This window comes from Nerophis lumbriciformis, linkage group LG29, assembly GCF_033978685.3.
Source record: "Nerophis lumbriciformis linkage group LG29, RoL_Nlum_v2.1, whole genome shotgun sequence".
Classification (NCBI taxonomy): Eukaryota; Metazoa; Chordata; class Actinopteri; order Syngnathiformes; family Syngnathidae; genus Nerophis; species Nerophis lumbriciformis.
Genome location: NC_084576.2, coordinates 22,255,001 through 22,277,500, shown reverse-complemented (window position 1 = coordinate 22,277,500; position 22,500 = coordinate 22,255,001). Strand labels below are relative to the sequence as shown.

Here is a 22,500-nt window from a genome sequence, read left to right as displayed (position 1 = left end):
CTTCTCTCATCCTCCTCACTTTTTCCTCCATCAGTTTCCTCTCCTCTTCTTCCTCTTTCTTCCTCTTCTTTTTCTCTTCTTCTCTCCTACTCATTACTTCTTCCTCCATCAGTTTCCTCACCTTTTCTTCCTCTTTCTTCCTCTTCTTTTTCTCTTCTCTCCTTCTCATTACTTCATCCTCCATCAGTTTCCTCACCTCTTTTTCCTCCTTCTTCCTCTTATTTTTCTCTTCTCCTCTCCTTCTCCTTACTTCTTTCTCCATCAGTTTCCTCTCCTCTTCTTCCTCCTTCTTCCTCTTATTTTTCTCTTCTTCACTCCTTCTCCTTACTTCTTCCTCCATCAGTTTCCCCTCCTCTTCTTCCTCCTTCTTCCTCTTCTTTTTCTCTTCTTCTCTCCTTCTCATTACTTCTTCCTCCATCAGTTTCCTCTCCTCTTCATCCTCATCCTTCCTCTTATTTTTCTCTATTTCCCTCCTTACTTCTTCCTCCATCAATTTCCTCTCATTTTCTTCCTCCTTCTTCTTCCTCTTCTTTTTCTCTTCTTGTCTCCTCCTCACTTCTTCCTCCATCAGTTTCCTTTCCTCTTCTTCCTCCTTCTTCTTCTCTTCTTCTCTCCTTCTCCTTACTTCTTCATCCATCGGTTTCCTCTCCTCTTCTTCCTCCTTCTTTTTCTCTTCTTCTCTCCTTCTCCTTACTTCTTCCTCCATCAGTTTCCTCTCCTCTTCTTCCTCCTCTTTCCTCTTCTTTTTCTCTTCTTGTCTCATCTTCCTCACTTCTTCCTCCATCTGTTTCCTCACAGCCTCTGTCCTCCTTTCTTCTTCTTCCTCTTTCTTCTTCTTCTTGTTTTCCTCTACTTCTCTCATCCTCCTCACTTCTTCCTTCATCTTCCTCCCCGCCTCTCTCCTCTCATCTTCTTCCTCCCTCTGCCTCTTTTCATCTTGCCCAATTTGCTCCCACTCTTCCTCTTCCCTCCTCTCTTCTTCCTCCCCTTTATTTCTCTTTCCGCCTTTCTTCATCTTTCTTTCTTCATCCTCTCCCTTTCTTTCTATCAGTCTATTCTGCTCCTCTGTCCTCATCTTCACCTCTTCCTCGACTCGTCGCTTCAGGTCGTTGACCAGCTCCTGTTGCATGAAAAAGTAATACCATAAAAACAATATTGATAATACTAATATTAATATTATATATATATATATATATATATATATATATATATATATATATATATATATATATATATATATATATATATATATATATATATATATATATATATAAATAAATAAATATATATATATATATATATATATATATATATAAATAAATATATATATATATATATTTATATATAAAGAAATAAATAAATATATATATATATATATATATTTTTTTTTATTTTTTATTTTTTTTTATTCCACTTTTTCAAATCTTTTTTCTGATGTTGCCCCTGTTTTAATGTAATTGTTGTTTTGATTAACCAACGTTTTGTACAGCACTTTGTGAAAAGAGCATTATATATAAAATGTACATAACTACTTACTATTAATATTAGTAATAATATTGTATTAAAAATAATGATTTTCATTAATGTTTAATAATATTAATGACAATTATTAATAATAATAATAACTTAAAAAAATAATGTATAAAAAAATAATGTAAAACATTACTATTACTATTTAAATGTAAATTAAAATAGAAATATGTATGAATTCACTGCTTGGTGGCCAATAAACATTAATTATTAATGATTATTATTCATAATAACTTATAAAATAATCACTAAAAATAATATGTAAAATTAAATATAAATGTGTAGAAATTCACTGCTTGGAGGCCAAATAACATTAATAATTAATAGTTATTATTAATAATAATAACTTTTAAAAATATTAATTCAAATAACAGAAAAAAATAACAAAAACTTTTTTATGTCAATTTAAAATAAACATGTGTATAAAATGACCACTTCTAGGCCAACTAACATTAATAATTCATAAAAATTATTATTAATAAATTTAGAAAATAATAACTACAAATAACATAAAAAACAATACAGAACACTATGTCAAATTGAAATGTTTATAATTTCACTGCTTCGAGGCCAACTAACATTAATATTAATAATAATTATCATTATTAATAACTTAAAAAATAACTAAAATAAATAATAATACAGAAAATGTTTTTAATGTAAAATTAAAATTTAAATGTGTATGAATTAATTGCTTAGAGGCCAATTAACATGAATAATTTATAATTATTATTATCAATAATAACTTTAAAAAAAACCTAAATACCATTACAAATAATATAGAATACTTTTTTATGTCAAATTAAAATATAAATTTGTTCATTCACTGCTTAGAGACCAAATAACAAATAATTAATATTATTATAATAACTACTAAATAATAATTAATATAATAAAAAATTATATAGAACACTTTTTTATGTAAAATCAAAATAGAAATGTGTATAACTTCCCTGCTTTGAGGCTAATTAACATTAATAATAATGATTATTAATAATAACTTTAAAAAATAATAACTAAAAATAACATAAAAAATACAGAACTTTTTTAATGTAAAATTACAATAGAAAGTGTATAATTTCACTGCTTTGAGGTCAATTAAAATTAATAATTATTAATTACTATTAATAAAAACTTTTTAAAAATAAGTAAAAATAACGTAAAAAGTAATACAGAACACTTTTTTTATTTAAAATTAAAATAGAAATGTGTATAGATTCAATGCTTTGAGGCCAGTTAACATGAATCTTTTTTTTTAAATAAAAACGTTTTAAAAATGACTGAAAATAACATAAAAATAATACAGAACACTTATGTAAAATTAAAATAGAAAATGTATAATTTCACTGCTTGTAGTCCAATTAACATTAATGGTTAATAATTATTATTAATTATAACTTTAAAAAAATAATAACTAAAATAATACATTGCAGCGGTTGCTTTAAGGACATCATTCACTACACTTGTTTACTTGACTTTGTCGTCATTATTTACTGTCATTGTTCTATTGTGCACATAACAATGTTGTTCTTGTTTAGCATCCATATACAGTATGCAGTTAAGAGTGAGTAATTCGGTGCGGCCCCTTTAAGTGACCGTCAGGAGATTTACCCAAAGATGGGGGTTTGTTGTGACCGCCTTTTTGAGTCTCTTTGATGTAAGCAGTCATTCAGTCTCGTCTTTGATGGTATTTAACGGCGCACACGTTTTTGTGTGTCAAAAGATACTTCAAGTTGTCTTGTTTTTGCGTTACAAGCGCAACAACATAGAAAATAATACAGAACACTTTTTTAAGTAAAATGAAAATAAAAATGTGTATAATTTCACTGTTTGGAGACCAAGTAGTTGACAAGATTCCAGCAGATAAAAACCTGTTGCAGCTGGAATTCCTGCTCCAGTTCTACCTGAGCCTTCTTCTCCATCAAGTCTACTTCCTTCTGCCGCAGCTGCACATGTGAAAAAAATAAAACATTATAGAAGATACTCCAACTTCGTGTACATCCACAATTCAGACCAACTGCTTAGTATGATAAAATAATATGGAAGCCAGGTGTAAGAAAACATACATTAAAGCATATGATAGTAGACTAAATCTGTTGTACGTTTTAGGAGAACATCCTCCGAGCATGAGAGTCACCTTCTCAACTTCCATCATCCTTTTCAGCTCCTCCTCAAAGTCTTGTTCTCTGCGTCTGCTTGTCTCCACCTCCACCTGGAGCGCTCTACCTCCTCTATCCTGCTGGTAGTCGGACACGCTCTGTCCCTCCTCGTCCGACAGGAAGTTGTCGCACTCTTCTGCCCCACATTCACCTGCAATACAGACCGCTGCAACGTGACACACCTGCACTGATACTGAGGAACGGTGGATTAAACCACGGGTGTCCAAAGTGGGGTCCTGGGGGCCAATAGCAGCCTGTAGCTAATGTTTTAATGGCCCGCGGCACGTTCTAAGAACACTATTAAAAAACATGTAATAAGAGCAAACAAATGAAATGCAACAAAAAGGAGTTGTAATGTTGACTCTAATAACCCAATGCTGCCATACAGGTTGGTTTTTTCTTTAAAACTGTCATTGCTCGAAAAATAATAATGAATCAAAATTGATGTTGTTATGAATTATTGACCTATTCAAGGCTCCAATTACTTCACATCAAATTATCCAGTTTGAAATATTATTTTTGGGAAAATATGGCATATTGTGTGTGTGTTTGCCATAAAAAACAATGACAAAAAAAGGGCGTAAAACAAACAAGAAAAAATATTTTAAAAATTAAATAAAAACTTGTAATCAACATCTAGATACGAAGTTGATCTAAAGCGTAGAAATAAAGAAATACAAATAATGATTTACGACTTACTTTTAACACTTATATTAATGGGGCCCTTTTGCATCCCCAATAAATTATGTGGGGGTTATTTTGCTCAAAATTTTAATAATGAACAAAAATCAATGTTGCTATGAATTATTGACCTATTTAAGGCTCCAATTTCTTCACATCAAATATTCCACTTTGAAATATTTTGGGGGGGAAATATCGCATATTTTGTGTGTTTGCCATAGAAAACTATGTTTTCAAAGACAAAAAAGGTCAAAAAAGAAACAAAAAAAAAATAAAAAAAAATAAAGCTAACAAGATAAAATACAAAAAAATAAATTAAAATTGTAATATGAAGTATGAAGTTGATCTAAAGAGAGTGGAAATAAAAAAAATATATATATAAGTTATTTTGATACTTTTATTAGTGGGGCCCTTTGGGATCCCTGAAAATTTTAATGTGATTTTTCTTTAACAGTCATACTAAAGAAATAATGAACTATGAATTATTGACCTATTCAAGGCTCCAATTACTTCACATCAAATTATCCAGTTTAAAATATTATTTTTGGGAAAATATGGCATATTTTGTGTGTTTGCCATAAAAAACAATGACAAAAAGGGCGTAAAACAAACAAGAAAAAATATTTTTTAAATTAAATAAAAACTTGTAATTAACATCTAGATATGAAGTTGATCTAAATCGTAGAAATAAAGAAATACAAATAATGATTTATGACTTACTTTTAACACTTATATTAATGGGGCCCTTTTGGATCCCCAATAATTTATGTGGGGGGTTTTTTTGCTAAAAAATTTAATAATGAACAAAAATCAATGTAGCTATGAATTATTGACCTAATTAATGCTCCAATTTTTTCACATCAAATATTCCACTTTGAAATATTTTGGGGGGAAAATATCGCATATTTTGTGTTTGCCATAAAAAAACTATGTTTTCAATGACAAAAAAGGGCAAAATAGAAACAAAAAATAAATGTAAAAAAAATAAAGCTAACAAGATAAAATACAAAAAAAAAAAAAAAAAAACTTGTAATCAACAGCTAAATATGAAGTTGATCTAAAGAGTTAAGCGTGGAACTTTGAATTATTGACCTATTCAAGGCTCCAATTACTTCACATGAAATTATCTAGTTTGAAATATTGTTTTTGGGAAAATATGGCATATTGTGTGTGTTTGCCATAAAAAACAATGACAAAAAGGGCATAAAACAAACAAGAAAAAATATTCAAAAAATTTAATAAAAACTTGTAATTAACATCTAGATATGAAGTTGATCTAAAGCGTAAAAATAAAGAAATACAAATAATGATTTACGACTTACTTTTAACACTTATATTAATGGGGCCCTTTTGGATCCCCAATAATTTATGTGGGGGGGGGTTTTGGCTCAAAATCTTTGGGAAAATATGGCATATTGTGTGTGTGTTTGCCATAAAAAACAATGACAAAAAAGGGCATAAAACAAACAAGAAAAAATATTCAAAAAATTTAATAAAAACTTGTAATTAACATCTAGATATGAAGTTGATCTAAAGCGTAAAAATAAAGAAATACAAATAATGATTTACGACTTACTTTTAACACTTATATTAATGGGGCCCTTTTGGATCCCCAATAATTTATGTGGGTTTTTTTTTTTTTGCTCAAAATTTTAATAATGAACAAAAATCAATGTTGCTATGAATTATTGACCTAATTAATGCTCCAATTTTTTCACATCAAATATTCCACTTTGAAATATTTTGGGGGGAAAATACCGCATATTTTGTGTTTGCCATAAAAAACTATGTTTTCAATGACAAAAAAGGACAAAATAGAAACAAAAAATAAATGTAACAAAAATAAAGCTAACAAGATAAAATACAAAAAAAATAAATAAAAACTTGTAATCAACAGCTAAATATGAAGTTGATCTAAAGAGTTAAGTGTGGAAATAAAAAAAATATTTATAAGTTATTTTGATACTTTTATTAGTGGGGCCCTTTGGGATCCCTGAACGTTTTAATGTGATTTTTTTTAACGGTCATACTCAAAAAATAATGAATTATGAATTATTGACCTATTCAAGGCTTCAATTACTTCACATCAAATTATCCAGTTTGAAATACTATTTTTGGGAAAATATGGCATATTGTGTGTGTTTGCCATAAAAAAACAATGACAAAAAGGGCGTAAAACAAACAAGAAAAAATATTCTAAAAATTTCATAAAAACTTGTAATCAACATCTAGATATGAAGTTGATCTGAAGCGTAAAAATAAAGAAATACAAATAATGATTTACGACTTACTTTTAACACTTATATTAATGGGGCCCTTTTGGATCCCCAATAATTTATGTGGGGGGGGTTTTGGCTCAAAATTTTAATAATGAACAAAAATCAATGTTGCTATGAATTATTGACCTATTTAAGGCTCCAAATTTGTCACATCAAATATTCCACTTGGAAATATTTGGGGGGGAAAATATCGCATATTTTGTGTGTTTGCCATAGAAAACTATGTTTTCAATGACAAAAAAGGGCAAAAAAGAAACAAAACAAAAATGTAAAAAAAATAAAGCTAACAAGATCAAATAAAAAAAAATTTAACAAAAACTTGTAATCAACAGCTAGATATGAAGTTGATCTACAGAGTTAAGCGTGGAAATAAAAATAAATAAATAAAAAAATAATTTATAAGTTATTTTGATACTTTTATTAGTGGGACCCTTTGGGATCCCTGAAAATTTTAATGTGATTTTTTTTAAACGGTCATTGCTCAACAAATAATGAATTATGAATTATTGACCTACTAAAGGCTCTAATTTGTTCACATCAAATGTTCCACTTTGAAATATTTTTTGGGGGAAATATTGCATATTTTGTGTGTTTGCCATAAAATCAAAGTTTTCAATGGGTAAAACAAACACCAAATGTACATATTTGTTTCAAATAATATAAACTTGTAATCAACAGCTAGATGTGAAGTTGATCTAAAGAGTTAAGCATTGAAATAAAATTTAAAAAAAGTAATGTACAACTTATTTTTAACACTTTTATTAGTGGGGCCCTTTAGGATCCCGATAATTTCCGTGGGATTCTTTTTTTTTAACTGTCATTGTTAAAAAAAAGAAAAATGAATCGAAATCACTGTTATGAATTATTGATTTATTATTGACCTATTGGAGCGCAATTATTTCACATCTAATATTTTTATAGGAAAAATATTGCATATTTTGTACGTTTACCATAAACAAGTTTTCAATGACAAAAAGAGCGTAAAATTATATATATTTATGAAAAAAAATATAATACAAACGTATAATCTAGGGATAGATCTGGAGTTGCTCTAAATATTTAACCGTTGAAATAAAAACAAATAATAACGTACCACTTATTTTAAACACTTTTATTAGTGGGGCCCTTTTGGATCCCTGATCATTTTGTGGGATTTTTTTTTTTAACTCCCATTGCTCAAAAAATAATGATGAATCAAATGTTTGTTTGTTTCAACATAGTTTGGGTGAAAATATTGCATATAAGGTTTTTCTTTAACATAAAGGGCATTAAACAAAAAATAAATAGATCAGATAGATCTGAAGAGATGTATGCGTTGAAATAAATATTATAATATGACTTAGTTTTATGACAGACCTTTCCGGGTCCCCGGGATCAAACTTGCCCTAAAGGTTTAAAAAAAAATCTATACATTGTAATAATTTTGAAATTGAAACAAATCAGTGGCCCTCAGTGGCAAAGGCTTGGACAGCTCTGGATTCATCCATGAGCTCGCTGTCCCCCACAAGTTAATAAACAGCACGATGGCGCCGCCCAGTGGCCATGACTGGTGACAATCGCAGTGCGACAACGTACCTTGGCTGTCAGGAGAAAGCACATCTTGGTCTGCATGGAGGACAGGGACAGGGTCAGCCTGCAGTAGGACAAAACACACAAGAAGAACACGTGGTACTGTACTGCATATTGTCAGGTAATGTTTAAAACAAGGGTGTAAAAATATGTCATATTTGATTTGTTTTATGCTCTTGTCGTCAGAACCCTAATTTTTATGGCAAAAACACACACAAAAAAATCACACTAAAATCCTGGGGGACCCAAAAGGCCCCCAACTGATAATGTTAAAAAGAAGTCATACATTTTTTTGACATTCAACACTTAAATATCTAGATCAACTTCAGATGTATCCGTCAATTAGAAGTTTTAATACTTTTTTCATGTTTTTCTTTTTTTGCTTGTTATATGCCCTTTTTGTCAAAACCCTGTTTTTTATGGCAAAAACACAAAATGTGCAATATTTTCAGTGAAATATTTTTAAAGTGGAATATTTTATGTAAAATAATTGGAACTTTAAATAAATCAATAATTCTAAACACAATTTATGTATTTTTGAGCATGACAGTTTAAAAAAAAAATCACACTAAAATCCTTGGGGACCCAAAATGCCCCCACTCATAATGTTAAAAAGAAGTCATACATTTTTTTGACATTCAACACTTAAATATGTAGACCAACTTTAGATGTATATGTCAATTATACGTTTTAATTATTTATCCATGGTTTTCTTTTTTTGTTTGTTGTATGCCCTTTTTGTCAAAACCCTGTTTTTTTTATGGCAAAAACACAAAATATAGAATATGTTCAGCAAAAATATTTTCAGCGTGGAATATTTGGTGTAAAATAATTGGAAACTTAAATAAGTTAAAAAATCATAACACAATAGATGTATTTTTGAGCAATGACAGTTAAGAAAAAGCCCACTAAAACTCTTGGGAACCCAAAAGGGCCCCACTTATAAAAGTGTCAAAAATAAGTTTTTTTCTTTCAATTACTAAGTCTCTGGATCAACTTTAGGTAGATTCAAAGTTTTTTTTTTCTTTTCATGTTTTATTTTTGTTTGTGTGTTTGTTTTATGCCCTTGTTGTCAAAACCATGTTTTATGGCAAAAACACAAAATGTGCAATATTTTCAGTAAAATGTTTTCAAAGTGAAATATTTGATGTAAAATAATTGAAGCCTTAAATAAGGCAATAATAACATAATAATAACGTTGATGTATTTTTGAGCAATGACAGTAAAAAAAAATCCCACTAAAACTCCTGGGGACCCAAAAGGGCCCCACTTATAAAAGTGTCAAAAATAAGGTGGTTTTTTTTAACTTTTAATTACTAAGTCTCTGGAACAACTTCAGATATATCCGTAGATTCAAAGTTATTTTATCTTTATTTGTTTATGTTTTCTTTTTGTTTGTGTGTTTGTTATATGCCCTTGTTGTCAAAATCCTGTTTTATGGCAAAACACAAAATGTGCAATACTTTCAGTAAAATATTTTTAAAGTGGAATATTTGATGTAAAATAATTTAAGCCTTAAATAAGGCAATAATAACATAATAATAACATTGATGTATTTTTGAGCAATGACAGTAAAAAAAAAAATCCCACTAAAACTCCTGGGGACCCAAAAGGGCCCCACTTATAAAAGTGTCAAAAATAAGTTTTTTGGTTTTTTTTACTTTCAATTACCAAGTCTCTGGAACAACTTCAGATATATCCGTAGATTTAAAGTTATTTTATCTTTATTTTTTAATGTTTTCTTTTTGTTTGTGTGTTTGTTATATGCCCTTGTTGTCGAAATCCTGTTTTATGGCAAAAACACAAAATGTGCAATACTTACAGTAAAATATTTTTAAAGTGGAATATTTGATGTAAAATAATTGAAGCCTTAAATAAGGCAATAATAACATAATAATAACATTGATGTATTTTTGAGCAATGACAGTAAAAAAAAAATCCCACTAAAACTCCCGAGGACCCAAAAGGGCCCCACTTATAAAAGTGTCAAAAATAAGTTGTTGTGTTTTTTTTTTTACTTTCAATTAGTAAGTCTCTGGAACAACTTCAGATACATCCGTAGAATCAAAATTATTTTATCTTTATTTTTATATGTTTTCTTTTTGTTTGTGTGTTTGTTATATGCCCTTGTTGTCAAAATCCTGTTTTATGGCAAAAACACAAAATGTGCAATATTTTCAGTAAAATATTTTTAAAGTGGAATATTTGATGTAAAATAATTGAAGCCTTAAATAAGGCAATAATAACATAATAATAACATTGATGTATTTTTGAGCAATGACAGTAAAAAAAAAAACCACTAAAACTCCTGGGGACCCAAAAGGGCCCCACTTATAAAAGAGTCAAAGATAAGTTTTGGTTTTTTTTACTTTCAATTACTAAGTCTCTGGAACAACTTCAGATACATCCGTAGAATAAAAGTTATTTTATCTTTATTTTTTTATGTTTTCTTTTTGTTTGTGTGTTTGTTATATGCCCCTGTTGTCAAAATCCTGTTTAATGGCAAAAACACAAAATGTGCAATACTTTCAGTAAAATATTTTTAAAGTGGAATATTTGATGTAAAATAATTGAAGCCTTAAATAAGGCAATAATAACATAATAATAACATTGATGTATTTTTGAGCAATGACAGTAAAAAAAAAAAAAAAAATCCCACTAAAACTCCTGGTGACCAAAAAGGGCCCCACTTATAAAAGTGTCAAAAATAAGTTTTTTTTTTTTTTTTTTACTTTCAATTAGTAAGTCTCTGGAACAACTTCAGATATATCCGTAGAATCAAAGTTATTTTATCTTTATTTTTTTATGTTTTCTTTTTGTTTGTGTGTTTGTTATATGCCCCTGTTGTCAAAATCCTGTTTTATGGCAAAAACACAAAATGTGCAATATTTTCAGTAAAATATTTTTAAAGTGGAATATTTGATGCAAGATAATTGAAGCCTTAAATAAGGCAATAATAACATAATAATAACATTGATGTATTTTTGAGCAATGACAATTTAAAAACAATCCCACTAAAACTCTTGGGGATCCAAAAGGGCCCCACTCATAAAAGTGCTAAAAATAAGTCATACTATTTTTTTTTTACTCACAATGATTAACAACTTCAGATCTATTGTTTTTATTATGTTTTCATTATTTTTTGTTCTATGCCCTTTTGGTCAAAGAAAACTAGTTTTTTAATATAGCAAACACACGAAATAAGCAATATTTTCCTCAAAATATATTTCAAAGCCGACTTGTTGATGTGAAGTAATTGGAGCCTTCGATACATCAATAATTCTTAACAACATTAATTTTGAATCATTATTATCTTTTATCAGTTTTATTGTGCTAATACAATCAACACTGCAATTTTTTTTTGTTACATTTAACCTGTTTGCCCTTTTATTCCACGTTTTATGTTTGTTTGTTTTTAGAGGGGTATTCTTAGAATGTGCCGTGGGCCAATAAAACATTAACTGTGGTACACAAATGGCCCCCAAGCCGCATTTTAGACAAATCTGGTTTAAACAGTGAATTCCAAACTAACATGGACATTGCTGCACAATACAATCTAGAATTTCAGTCAGACAGAAGTGCGATGAAAAACACATACAGGTTTCTGCTCGTCCTCGTCGTCCACAGCGAACTCTGCTTGTTTTGTTGTCCGTTCATTGCTCGGTGATGCGGTCACACCTGAGAGGACACAAGTAAATAAGTTTCGATGTTTATGTCGCTGCTTGTCTCTTATTGTGGCCAACAGGGGCAAACTGGCAGAAACTTCCAAGCGCTCCGAGCACAGAGATGATCCGAAGGCAAAAACACGCAAATTCCATGAAAAAAAATACAACGGGAAAATACTGCAATGACAAAGAGTAAATGGTCCAAAAAAATAATAAAAATGCCAAACACACACATTCAAACTTAAAAAAACTGCATTAGATTAGTGCTGCAAGTTCACGGAACAAAATGGAGCGAGGCTAGCAGGAGGTTAGTACTCGGGGCGCCAGACCTGAGGGATAAAACTGTAAAAATGTAAGAAAAAAAAAAAGAGCAACAATATGTAATGTAATGGGGAAAAAGCTGATCATTTGATACAAAATTTGAAAGTGGGGGAAATTTTTATATTTATTTTATTTTCTAAAAAAACTAAAATCTAGACTTAGTGTCAGTTTTGAGTGATATAGTCCATCCATCCATTTTCTACCGCTTGTCCCTTTCAGGGTCACGGGGGGTGCTGGAGCCGATCTCAGCTGCATTCGGGCAGTAGGCGGGGCACTACCTGGACAAGTCTCCACCTCATCTGAGGGCCAACACAGATAGACAACATTCACACACAAGGGACCAATTTAGTGTTACCAATCAACCTATCCCGGGGTGCATGTCTTTGGAGGTGGGAGGAAGCCGGAGTACCCGGAGGGAACCCACGCAGTCACGGGGAGAACATGCAAACTCCACACAGAAATATCCCGAGCCCGGGATTGAACTAAGGACTTTCGTATTGTGAGGCACGTGCACTAACCCCTGTACCACCATGCTGCCTTGTGTGATATGCAACATTTTTTTTGTGTGTGTGTGATATGTAAAAAAATAATTAAAATTAGCTACAGGTATCAACATTTTAGTTTTTTCCCATTACATTATGCCTTTTTGCTATCCCCCCCCCGCCCCCATGTTGCAGGCAAAGCTTGCGCTTGGGGCCGCAAATGGCCCCCTTGGACACCTCTATAACAGCTAAATAAGTTAAATTTAAAGTACCCATGATAGTCACACACACACTAGGTGTGGCGAAATTATTCTCTGCATTTGGCCCATCACCTTGATCACCCCCTGGGAGGTGAGGGGAGCAGTGAGCAGCAGCGGCCGCGCCCGGGAATCATTTTGGTGATTTAACCCCCAATTCCAACCCTTGATGTTGAGTGTCAAGCAGGGAGGTAATAGGTCCCATTTTTATAGTCTTTGGTATGACTCACGACCTACCGATCTCAGGGCGGACACTCTAACCACAAGGCCACAATCTACCGGTACACTTTGTCACCCATAACACAACACTGACATTAAATTGTCTTTAAATATAAGTACATATGAAAATATATGTCAGTTTTCAGCAATTTTTTTGTTTTTTTTAACAAAACAAAAAAATATCAAAATGCCCCCCGGATACTTTCACTTTTCGTTAAGCGGCTCTTAGTGGAAAAAGTTTGGACACCCCTGGACTGGGTCTGTATTACGTCTTAAAGGGGAACTGCATTTTTTATTTTTATTTTGTCCATCATTTTGAATCCAACAACACATTTTTTTTGCGCATTCTAACTCATAAATAAACGTTAGCAAAAGTCAGCTAACAATGGAGCCGATGGCAGTACTCTATTCCACCCATAAAGCTCTCTAAAAAACATCCAAAACCCGCCATCAATACTCCATTTACATCTCTAACCCTACCCTAAATAAAAACCAAATATTAGCAATATTGTTATTATCAGCGCTAACGCTGAGGAACTACTTTTAGCGGCCCAGTAATCACAGAGAGCAGAAAGACATGAAAAGACGCTCGTTTGTTTTTATTTCAATCAATCAATGTTTATTTATATAGCCCTAAATCACAAGTGTCTCAAAGGGCTGCACAAGCCACAACGACATCCTCGGTACAAAGCCCACATAACATATGTATATATATATATACATATATATATATATATATATATATATATATATATATATATATATATATATATATATATATATATATATATATATATATACATATACACACACACACATTTTTTTTTTTTTACCTGCGTGAGGATTATGATTAATTCTTCAAGCTATAAACATCCCCTCAGTTGGCATCGAGGTGACAGCAGACATTGTACAGTAAGTCATTGTTTTATTATGTTCATAGTTTGTATTTCTTGTTCAGCACTTAGCAATACTGCTACTTGCTGGATCTGTTTCGCACCCAGCTTCTAAAACGTAGGTCATCCCCCTTATATTCAGGCTCAAAAATATAAGTTTCTGGATCATCATTTGTCCCAAAGTAGTCTTTGTTGTCTCTCATGACATCTGCCATGATTAGTAGTGTTGTTGTTGTTAAAGGAAATAGCTATTGTTGTGATGCGTCTGTGAAATTAATACACCGCTGTATGCTAAAAAAAATTCAGCAAAATACATAAATATTACATGTTATGTATGTATTTGATACTACATGATACTACATTGTATATATACTTACAGTGAAAACCGTAACCTGTTAAGGAACAGGCTGTTTGTTGACATGCTTTTTTTATTTCTCTTTGCTATGTGGGCTTATAGGACGCTAATTAGAATAAAAACTAAGAATCATCTTTTGATATGATGTACTTAGACCATAAGTACACAGACGTGTACTTCATGTTTAGTGACATGCTAATTCTTATTTTTTCACTTTTTTTCCCCAAATTCCATTGTATGTTATATTCTTCTGACACCACCAGATGGCAGTATAAGTGTCCAAATAAGCGGCCATAAGACCCCAATTCAGTAGTGTACACAATTTTGTAAAAATAAGAGCTAAAAGGTGCTGTCCACGCATGTGGCCACTAAGGCCTTTAGAGGTAATGGAAGTTTTTTTAGATGTTTTTTTTAGATCAATTACCATTAGCTCCATTGTTAGCTGACTTTTGCTCACGTTTATTTACAATTTAGAATGCATTTAAAAAAAACATGTGTTCTTGTTTTACGTAAGGATTGTGAATGATAGGCACAAATCCAAAAAAAGTGCAGTCCCCCTTTAAGTCTTCAGAGAGGGATTAGGTTATGCTTTGTTATGCTAGGCTATGCTAAGTGTTTTGGGGGTTTGTGTGTTTTTGGCATTTTTTGATAAATTTGCTGGCGGCATTTTTCCCGTCGCATCTGGTTTTTGGCATTTGTGCGTTTTCTGCTTTGGAAAATAGGATTTTAAGTTTGCTGTGTTGTGTTGTTGAGCGTTGGCATCAGTTTTTCCACTGGACAATTACCTGAATGTGAATTAGTGATCTTATTAACAAGGTAAAAAAAAAGCAGGTTTTTGCCTGATCCACACCTTGAAGGTCCTCCAGGATGATCTTCTTGCAAGTCTCCAGTCGCCTTCTGGACGCCTCAAAGTAGCTGACAAGTGATGCTGGGATCTCATCAGAGGCCTAGAGTCAGAAACGGGTATTCTGTTAATGCAGTGGTTCTCAATTATTTTTTGGTCGGACTACTTTTCCCAGCAGCGATTCCTGTAGCTTTGCTATCTTGGAACCCGAGTAGCGAGGTAGCGTCCGTCAAACGCTACACGCTAAAAATACAGCGAATGGACTGCAAATCCAGGCAAAAAAACCCCTAAAACAATAAGGAGAACATCCATGATGATTGGTTGGTGATGTGTGACAAAGATTTTTAACTAAATGGTTTCAGGGGCCACATTTTCAGAAGAACCGTGGCACCAGACATCTACTCTGGCTATTATTTTTATTTTCCCAAGAACCAGCAGAGTTTTTCCACCTTTTTTGAGCCAAGACACATTTTTTCCTTAAGAACACACCACCAGCCAGAAAATTTGAAAAAATTAAACTCATTAGCCTATATAAACAACATAAAGTTGTTTTTATCAAATACCTGACACAACTGTTTGATATCATTTCAAACCATAACCATCACTAATTCTCTCTAAGTAGGCCTACAAAGCAATTAACTACCTGCTGCCACCTACTGATGTGGAACAGTACTACATGGTCACTCTGCTGATACCAATCTAGAGCAGTGTTTTTCAACCTTTTCTGAGCCAAGGCACATTTTTTTCATTGAAAAAATCTCGAGGCACACCACCAGTAGAAAACATTAAAAAAATGTCTCAAAGTACGTGTACTGTCACGACCTGACACATCACGCCGTGACTTATTTTGAGTTTTTTGGTGTTTTCCTGTGTGTTTTATGTTAATTCTTGTCTTTCACTCCTATTTTGGTGTTGATTGTCATGTACGGATGTATTTTGTGGACGCCGTCTGCTGCTCCACACGCTGTAAGTCTTTGCTGTCGTCCAGCATTCTGTTTTTGTTTACTTTGCAGCCAGTTCAGTTTTAGCTTCGTTTTGCATAGCCATCTCTAAGCTTCAATAATAATAATAATAATAATAATAAATGTTATTTATAAGGCGCCTTTCTGGGCACTCAAGGACACTGTACAAAATCAAAACAATAAAATCAAATTGGATAAAAACAACAACAACAACGATAGAGAAGAAAAGATGATTACAATGAATAAGCAGTCAGGAATAGGTGTGTTTTGAGTCTTGATTTGAAGAGGGATATTGAGTCTAAGTTACAAAGGTCTGGTGGCAAAGAGTTCCAAAGATGTGGGGCAGAGCGGCTGAAAGCTCGGGCACCCATGGTGGACAGTTTAAATTAAGGGACAGTGAGATGGATGGATGAAGAGGATCTTAGAGAATGTGAGGGCGTGGCGACATGGATCAGGTCAGAGAGATATGATGGAGAGAGGTTATGGATGGCTTTGAAAGTGGGGAGAATTTGCCTTTTCTTAGCGGCACTTGCCATTTTGTTTATTTTTGGTTTAAGCATTAGTTACCTTTTTACCTGCACACTGCCTCCTGCTGTCTGCATATTGTGATCACGACAAACCATGTTCCCGACATCTACAAAGCATTTAGCTACCTGCTGCCATCCTCTGATCATGGAGTATTACACTGTTACTCTGCCGATCTCTAGACAGCACAGACACTTAACAACGGCACATTTACGGATTATAATTACTGGTTTGCAAAAAATAGTTTTAACCCAATTAGGTGAAATTACATGATCTCCCACGGCACACCAGCCAATATCTCACGGTACACTAGTGTTTGAAAAACACTGATCTAGACAACAGCACATTGTTTGCGGGTTATAATTATTGGTTTGCAAAAAAATATTTTTTAAACCAAATTAGGTGAAATTGCAAAATTTCCCACGGCACACCGGACAACACCTGGCGGCACGCACAGTGGTCAAAAAACACTGCTCTACGGTAATCGTTTGTTTTTGGTCTACTTATTTTGTCAGAGTTACATGAATGCTCTGCTGTTTTTAAGGAGCTTCTGCAAGAAAGTTGGTCAAAGACCATTAGTTTTTTTTTTAACTGAACTTGTGGGCCACCAGTTGAACAGTCCAAATGATGAAACTGAGAGGACCTAAAAAGGAACCTTGAGGAACACCACTAGTATTGATGGCGCCACTGTAGTCTAGATGGCGCCGCTGTAGTTGCTGCTGGTGGCAGGAGCTCTGTGCTCTTGTGTCATCCTTTTGTTTTCCTGGTGTTTCCCTCTTGTTTTCATTTGAGTTTTTTTTGCCTTTTGGTTCGGGACCCTTTGGGGCTGTGCGACAAGGGGTGGCACTTTCGTGACTTCTGCCTCCCAGGAGCCTTTTGGCCGTGGACACCAGCTCCTAGGTCTCTACCACACCCATTTGGAGAGACTGGAGGAGAGGAGATGCGGATGAAAAGACAAGGCTGCGGAGCTGGTGCTGAGCGCCGGGACGGACGGGCTTCACTGCGTCTTGGCTGAATGAGCATGTATCGGACACCTCGGTCTCCTTAGACCAGGGGTGTCAAACTCGTTTTCATTGAGGGCCACATCGCAGTTATGGTTGCCCTCAGAGGGCCGCTTTTAATAATGAGTAATATATGAATATACATGTATATATACATATATATATATACATATATATATATATATATATATATATATATACGAATATACATGTATATATACATATATATATATACATATATATATATATATATATATATATATATATATATATATATATATATATATATATATATATACACAGTATATATATATATATATATATATATATATATATATATATATACACATACACATTAACAATATATGTTTTTACATAAGCTGCAAAAAAATATAAAAATTTTTACTTTAAAATCTGGCATCTCAGTCACCAGAATTTTACAGTAAAAGCAGTGTTTTTTTTTAAAGCATATAAAAGAATGGAATGGAGGAACAATACCACTGTTTTTAGCGGTAAAATTCAAGCAACAGAGCTGGCAGTTTTGGGTTTTTTTAACCGTAAATTCTTGTTGTTTTAATGTTTTTTTGTTTTTGTTTTTTATGTTCTAGTACTGTATATGGAAAAAAAAAGTACCAAAGTTGATTTTATGGTAAAAAAAAAAACAACTCAAGTCGGCGGAATTTAACTGTAAATTCTATTGTCAATTTTACAGTCTACAATTTGATGGATTGTTTTGAAAAAATTAGTAAAGAAGATATTTAAGCATAGTATTTTAACAAAAAATGTTTTGGGAATACATGAAAATATAATATTTTGATTTTGATAATATTGAATTTTAAAAGATATGCAAATGCATGCAGTACATGATTTTTAATGTCAAAAGGGAAAGGATGAATACATTTAGTAAGAAAATATTTTATTAAGGCATATTATTTCCAGGCTTTCGCGGGCCACATAAAATAATGTGGCGGGCCAGATTTGGCCCCCGGGCCTTGAATTTGACATCCGTGCCTTAGACACATCCTCGCTCATCCATGCAGACTGGACACTGGCCGAGAGTTGGTGGGCGGCCGAGGGTGGAGTCGTCTCTCTTGGTTGCTTTGTTGGGTCTGCTCTTGTCTCTGGCCATGCTCCCTCCACCTCAGCAGACGATGGCATGGAACACCGCAGAGGCCTCCACAGTGTGTGTGGGCGTTGAAATTATGTTTTTGTTTGGTTGCTTGTCTATGCATGGTGCAATCATGTGTGTGTGTGTGGGCAATGTATATTATTGGTTAATTATTTTTTGTTGTTTTACTTTTGTGGCTGTATGTAGAAATGTCACTGCTGGAGTGGCAGCTGGTTGCATCAGCTCTGCTCTTTTAATGTATTTAATGTCCTTTGTGTTCTTTGATGTTTCCCTCTTACACACATGTTTATTATGTCCTATGGCTATTAGGTTTCTTTCCCTTGGCCTCAGTCTAGACCACCTGAGCCAGTGTTTTTCAACCAATGTGCCGCGGCACACTAGTGTACCGTGAGATATTGTCTGGTGTGCCGTGGGAGATTATGTCATTTCACCTAATTGGGTTAAAAATATTTTTTGGCAAACTATCAGTTATAATCCGCAAATAATGTGCCGTTGTTTAGTGTCTGTGCTGTCTAGACCGCGGCAGAGTAACCGTTTAATACTCTTCCATGTCAGTAGGTGGCAGCAGGTAACTAATTGCTTTGTGGATGTCGGGAACATTGTTTGTCGTGATCACAATATGCAGACGACAGCAGGAGGCAGCGTGCAGGTCAAAAGGTATCTAATGCTTAAACCAAAAATAAACAAAATACGAGTGCCGCCAAGAAAAGGCATTGAAGCTTAGGGATGGCTATACAAAACAAAACTAAAACTGAACTGGCTGCAAAGTAAACAAAAACAGAATGCTGGACGACAGCAAAAACTTACAGCATGTGGAACAGCAGACGGCGTCCACAAAGTACATCCGTACATGACAATCAACAACAAAATAGGAGCGCAAGACAAGAACTAAAACACTACACACAGGAAAACACCCAAAAACTCAAAATAAGTCACGGCGTGATGTGACAGGTCGTGACAGTACACCTACTGTGACACGAGCTATAGTGATGCATGGTTGGTTATAGTTTGAATTTATATCAGGGGAAATTAAAATTTTCAGCCCAATCCCACTCAAGATCAGACAAACATTACAGGGAGACAGAACAGGATTGCTGACGGGTCTGCCAATATCCGGCGCCCCTTACAAAAAAGGTGAGATACAGGTAAACAATGGGAGGGGGGGGTTGAGAAAAAATAAAGTCGGTCTAAGCCTTGGCCCCTGGAGAGGGGGTCCAGACTGAGGCCAAGGGAAAAAACAACTCATAGCCATAGCTAAGAGGGAAACATCAAACCTCAAAGAAAACAAAGAACATTAAAGGCCTACTGAAATGCGATTTTCTTATTTAAACGGGGATAGCAGGTCCATTCTATGTGTCATACTTGATCATTTTGCGATATTGCCATATTTTTGCTGAAAGGATTTAGTAGAGAACATCGACGATAAAGTTCGCAACTTTTGGTCGCTGATAAAAAAGCCTTGCCTGTACCGGAAGTAGCGTGACGTCACAGGTTGTGGAGCTCCTCACATCTGCACATTGTTTACAATCATGGCCACCAGCAGCGAGGGCGATTCGGACCGAGAAAGCGACGATTTCCCCATTAATTTGAGTGAGGATGAAAGATTCGTGGATGAGGAAAGTGAGAGTGAAGGACTAGAGGGCAGTGGAAGCGATTCAGATGGGGAAGATGCTGTGAGAGGCGGGTGGGACCTGATATTCAGCTGGGAATGACTAAAACAGTAAATAAACACAAGACATATATATACTCTATTAGCCACAACACAACCAGGCTTATATTTAATATGCCACAAATTAATCCCGCATAACAAACACCTCCCCCCTCCCGTCCATACAACCCGCCAATACAACTCAAACACCTGCCCAACACACTCAATCCCACAGCCCAAAGTACCGTTCACCTCCCCAAAATTCGTACAGCACATATATTTCCCCAAAGTCCCCAAAGTTACGTACGTGACATGCACATAGCGGCACGCACGTACGGGCAAGCGATCAAATGTTTGGAAGCCGCAGCTGCATACTCACGGTACCGCGTCTGCGTATCCAACTCAAAGTCCTCCTGGTAAGAGTCTATGTTGTCCCAGTTCTCCACAAGCCAATGGTAAAGCTTGACTGTCATCTTTCGGGAATGTAAACAATGAAACACCGGCTGTGTTTGTGTTGCTGCAGCCGGCCGCTAATACACCGCTTCCCACCTACAGCTTTCTTCTTTGCTGTCTCCATTGTTCATTAAACAAATTGCAAAAGATTCACCAACACAGATGTCCAGAATACTGTGGAATTTTGCGATGAAAACAGACGACTTAATAGCTGGCCAGAGTGCTGTCCCAAAATGTCCGCTACAATCCGGGACGTCACGCGCAAACGTCATCATACCGAGACGTTTTCAGCAGGATATTTCGCGGGAAATTTAAAATTGCACTTTACTAATCTAACCCGGCCGTATTGGCATGTGTTGCAATGTTAAGATTTCATCACTGTCGGTAGTAGTGGGTTTCAGTAGGCCTTTAAAGACATTAAAAGAGCAGAGCTGATGCAACCAGCCACTTCTACATACAGCTATGAATAAAAAGTAAAAAAAAAACATATACACTGTGGTGGCCTCTGCGGTGTACCACGCCATCGTCGGCTGGGGTGGAGAGAACATGGCCCGAGACAGGAGCAGACCCAACAAAGCAACCAAGAGAGCCGACTCCACTCTCGGCCGCCCACTAACTCGGCCAGTGTCCAATCCGCATGGATGAGCGAGGATACGTCTAAGGAAACTGTGGTGTCCGATTAGGGTGACCAGGTGTCCGTATTTAGGCCGGACAGTCCGGATTTTTAATCCCCTGTCCGGCGTCCGTCGCAGCATCAAGCCGGACACGTATTTGTCCTCCTTTTTGAGGCACTTGGCTTGAAGAGCGGAGTTTTTTCATCTTTGCTGGGCTGCAGCGCAATAGCCAATCAAAGACCGTAAAAAAATGCCCCCAACGCAGTAACATATCAAATGATTGGCTAAGAGCGGTGTCGGATACAAATCTGCTTATCATTGGTTAAAAAAGTAAACAAGGGTCCATGTGCTGCATGACATTGACAGAAAGTTAGCATCATGCCAAAACGCAAGACCTCGTTTAATTCTGAATGGATAAAAGCGCACAAATTTATAACGAAAAGCAGTCGAGACTCATTCCATGGCTTCTGCACACTTTGTCGATGTGATGTCGACGTAAGTAGTCAGGGGAAAGCTGCAATTGAACGGCATGCGGGTACGGATAAACATAAAAGTAATAAACGTGCGGCAGGTACCTCTTCAATGAGGACATTTTTTCGTGAAGTTTCGTCGCCCCTGGATGACAAGATAACCGCTGCGGAGCTGTGCAAGGTGTACCATGCTGTAAAGCATCACCAGTCCTACAGAAGTTTAGACTGCGGCATGAAAGTGGACCGGGAGATTTTCAGTGACTCGCCCACAGCTAAAGGGATGGCCTGTGGCTGAACAAAAGCCAAGGCATTGTGCGAGAACGTCATCGCTCACTATTCGGTACAGGAACATACTGACTACATAAAATAAAACAACCTACCCTTTTCCGTGGCAACCGACGCCTCAAATAAAGGAACAAACAAGTGTTTTCCCATTGTGGTAAG

The 22,500-nt window shown here is 34.6% G+C and overlaps 1 protein-coding gene across 3 annotated transcripts in view; it reads right to left on the bottom strand.

The window, feature by feature from the left end:
* lrriq1 (leucine-rich repeats and IQ motif containing 1) overlaps positions 1-22,500 on the bottom strand; it is a 119,802-nt gene that overhangs the window by 80,379 nt on the left and 16,923 nt on the right. For 2 of the 3 annotated variants that reach the window (XM_061924745.2, XM_061924743.1), the window contains exons 2-7: positions 15,261-15,357; positions 11,817-11,896; positions 8,225-8,282; positions 3,668-3,840; positions 3,402-3,476; positions 1-1,120 (exon numbers count right to left, since the gene is read on the bottom strand). The exon at positions 1-1,120 is cut by the window's left edge and continues 1,454 nt beyond it. In XM_061924745.2, the coding sequence (XP_061780729.1) occupies positions 1-1,120; positions 3,402-3,476; positions 3,668-3,840; positions 8,225-8,282; positions 11,817-11,896; positions 15,261-15,357 (1,603 nt within the window). The remainder of the gene's footprint in view (positions 1,121-3,401; positions 3,477-3,667; positions 3,841-8,224; positions 8,283-11,816; positions 11,897-15,260; positions 15,358-22,500) is intronic. The other variant, XM_061924744.1, reaches the window with a different exon arrangement.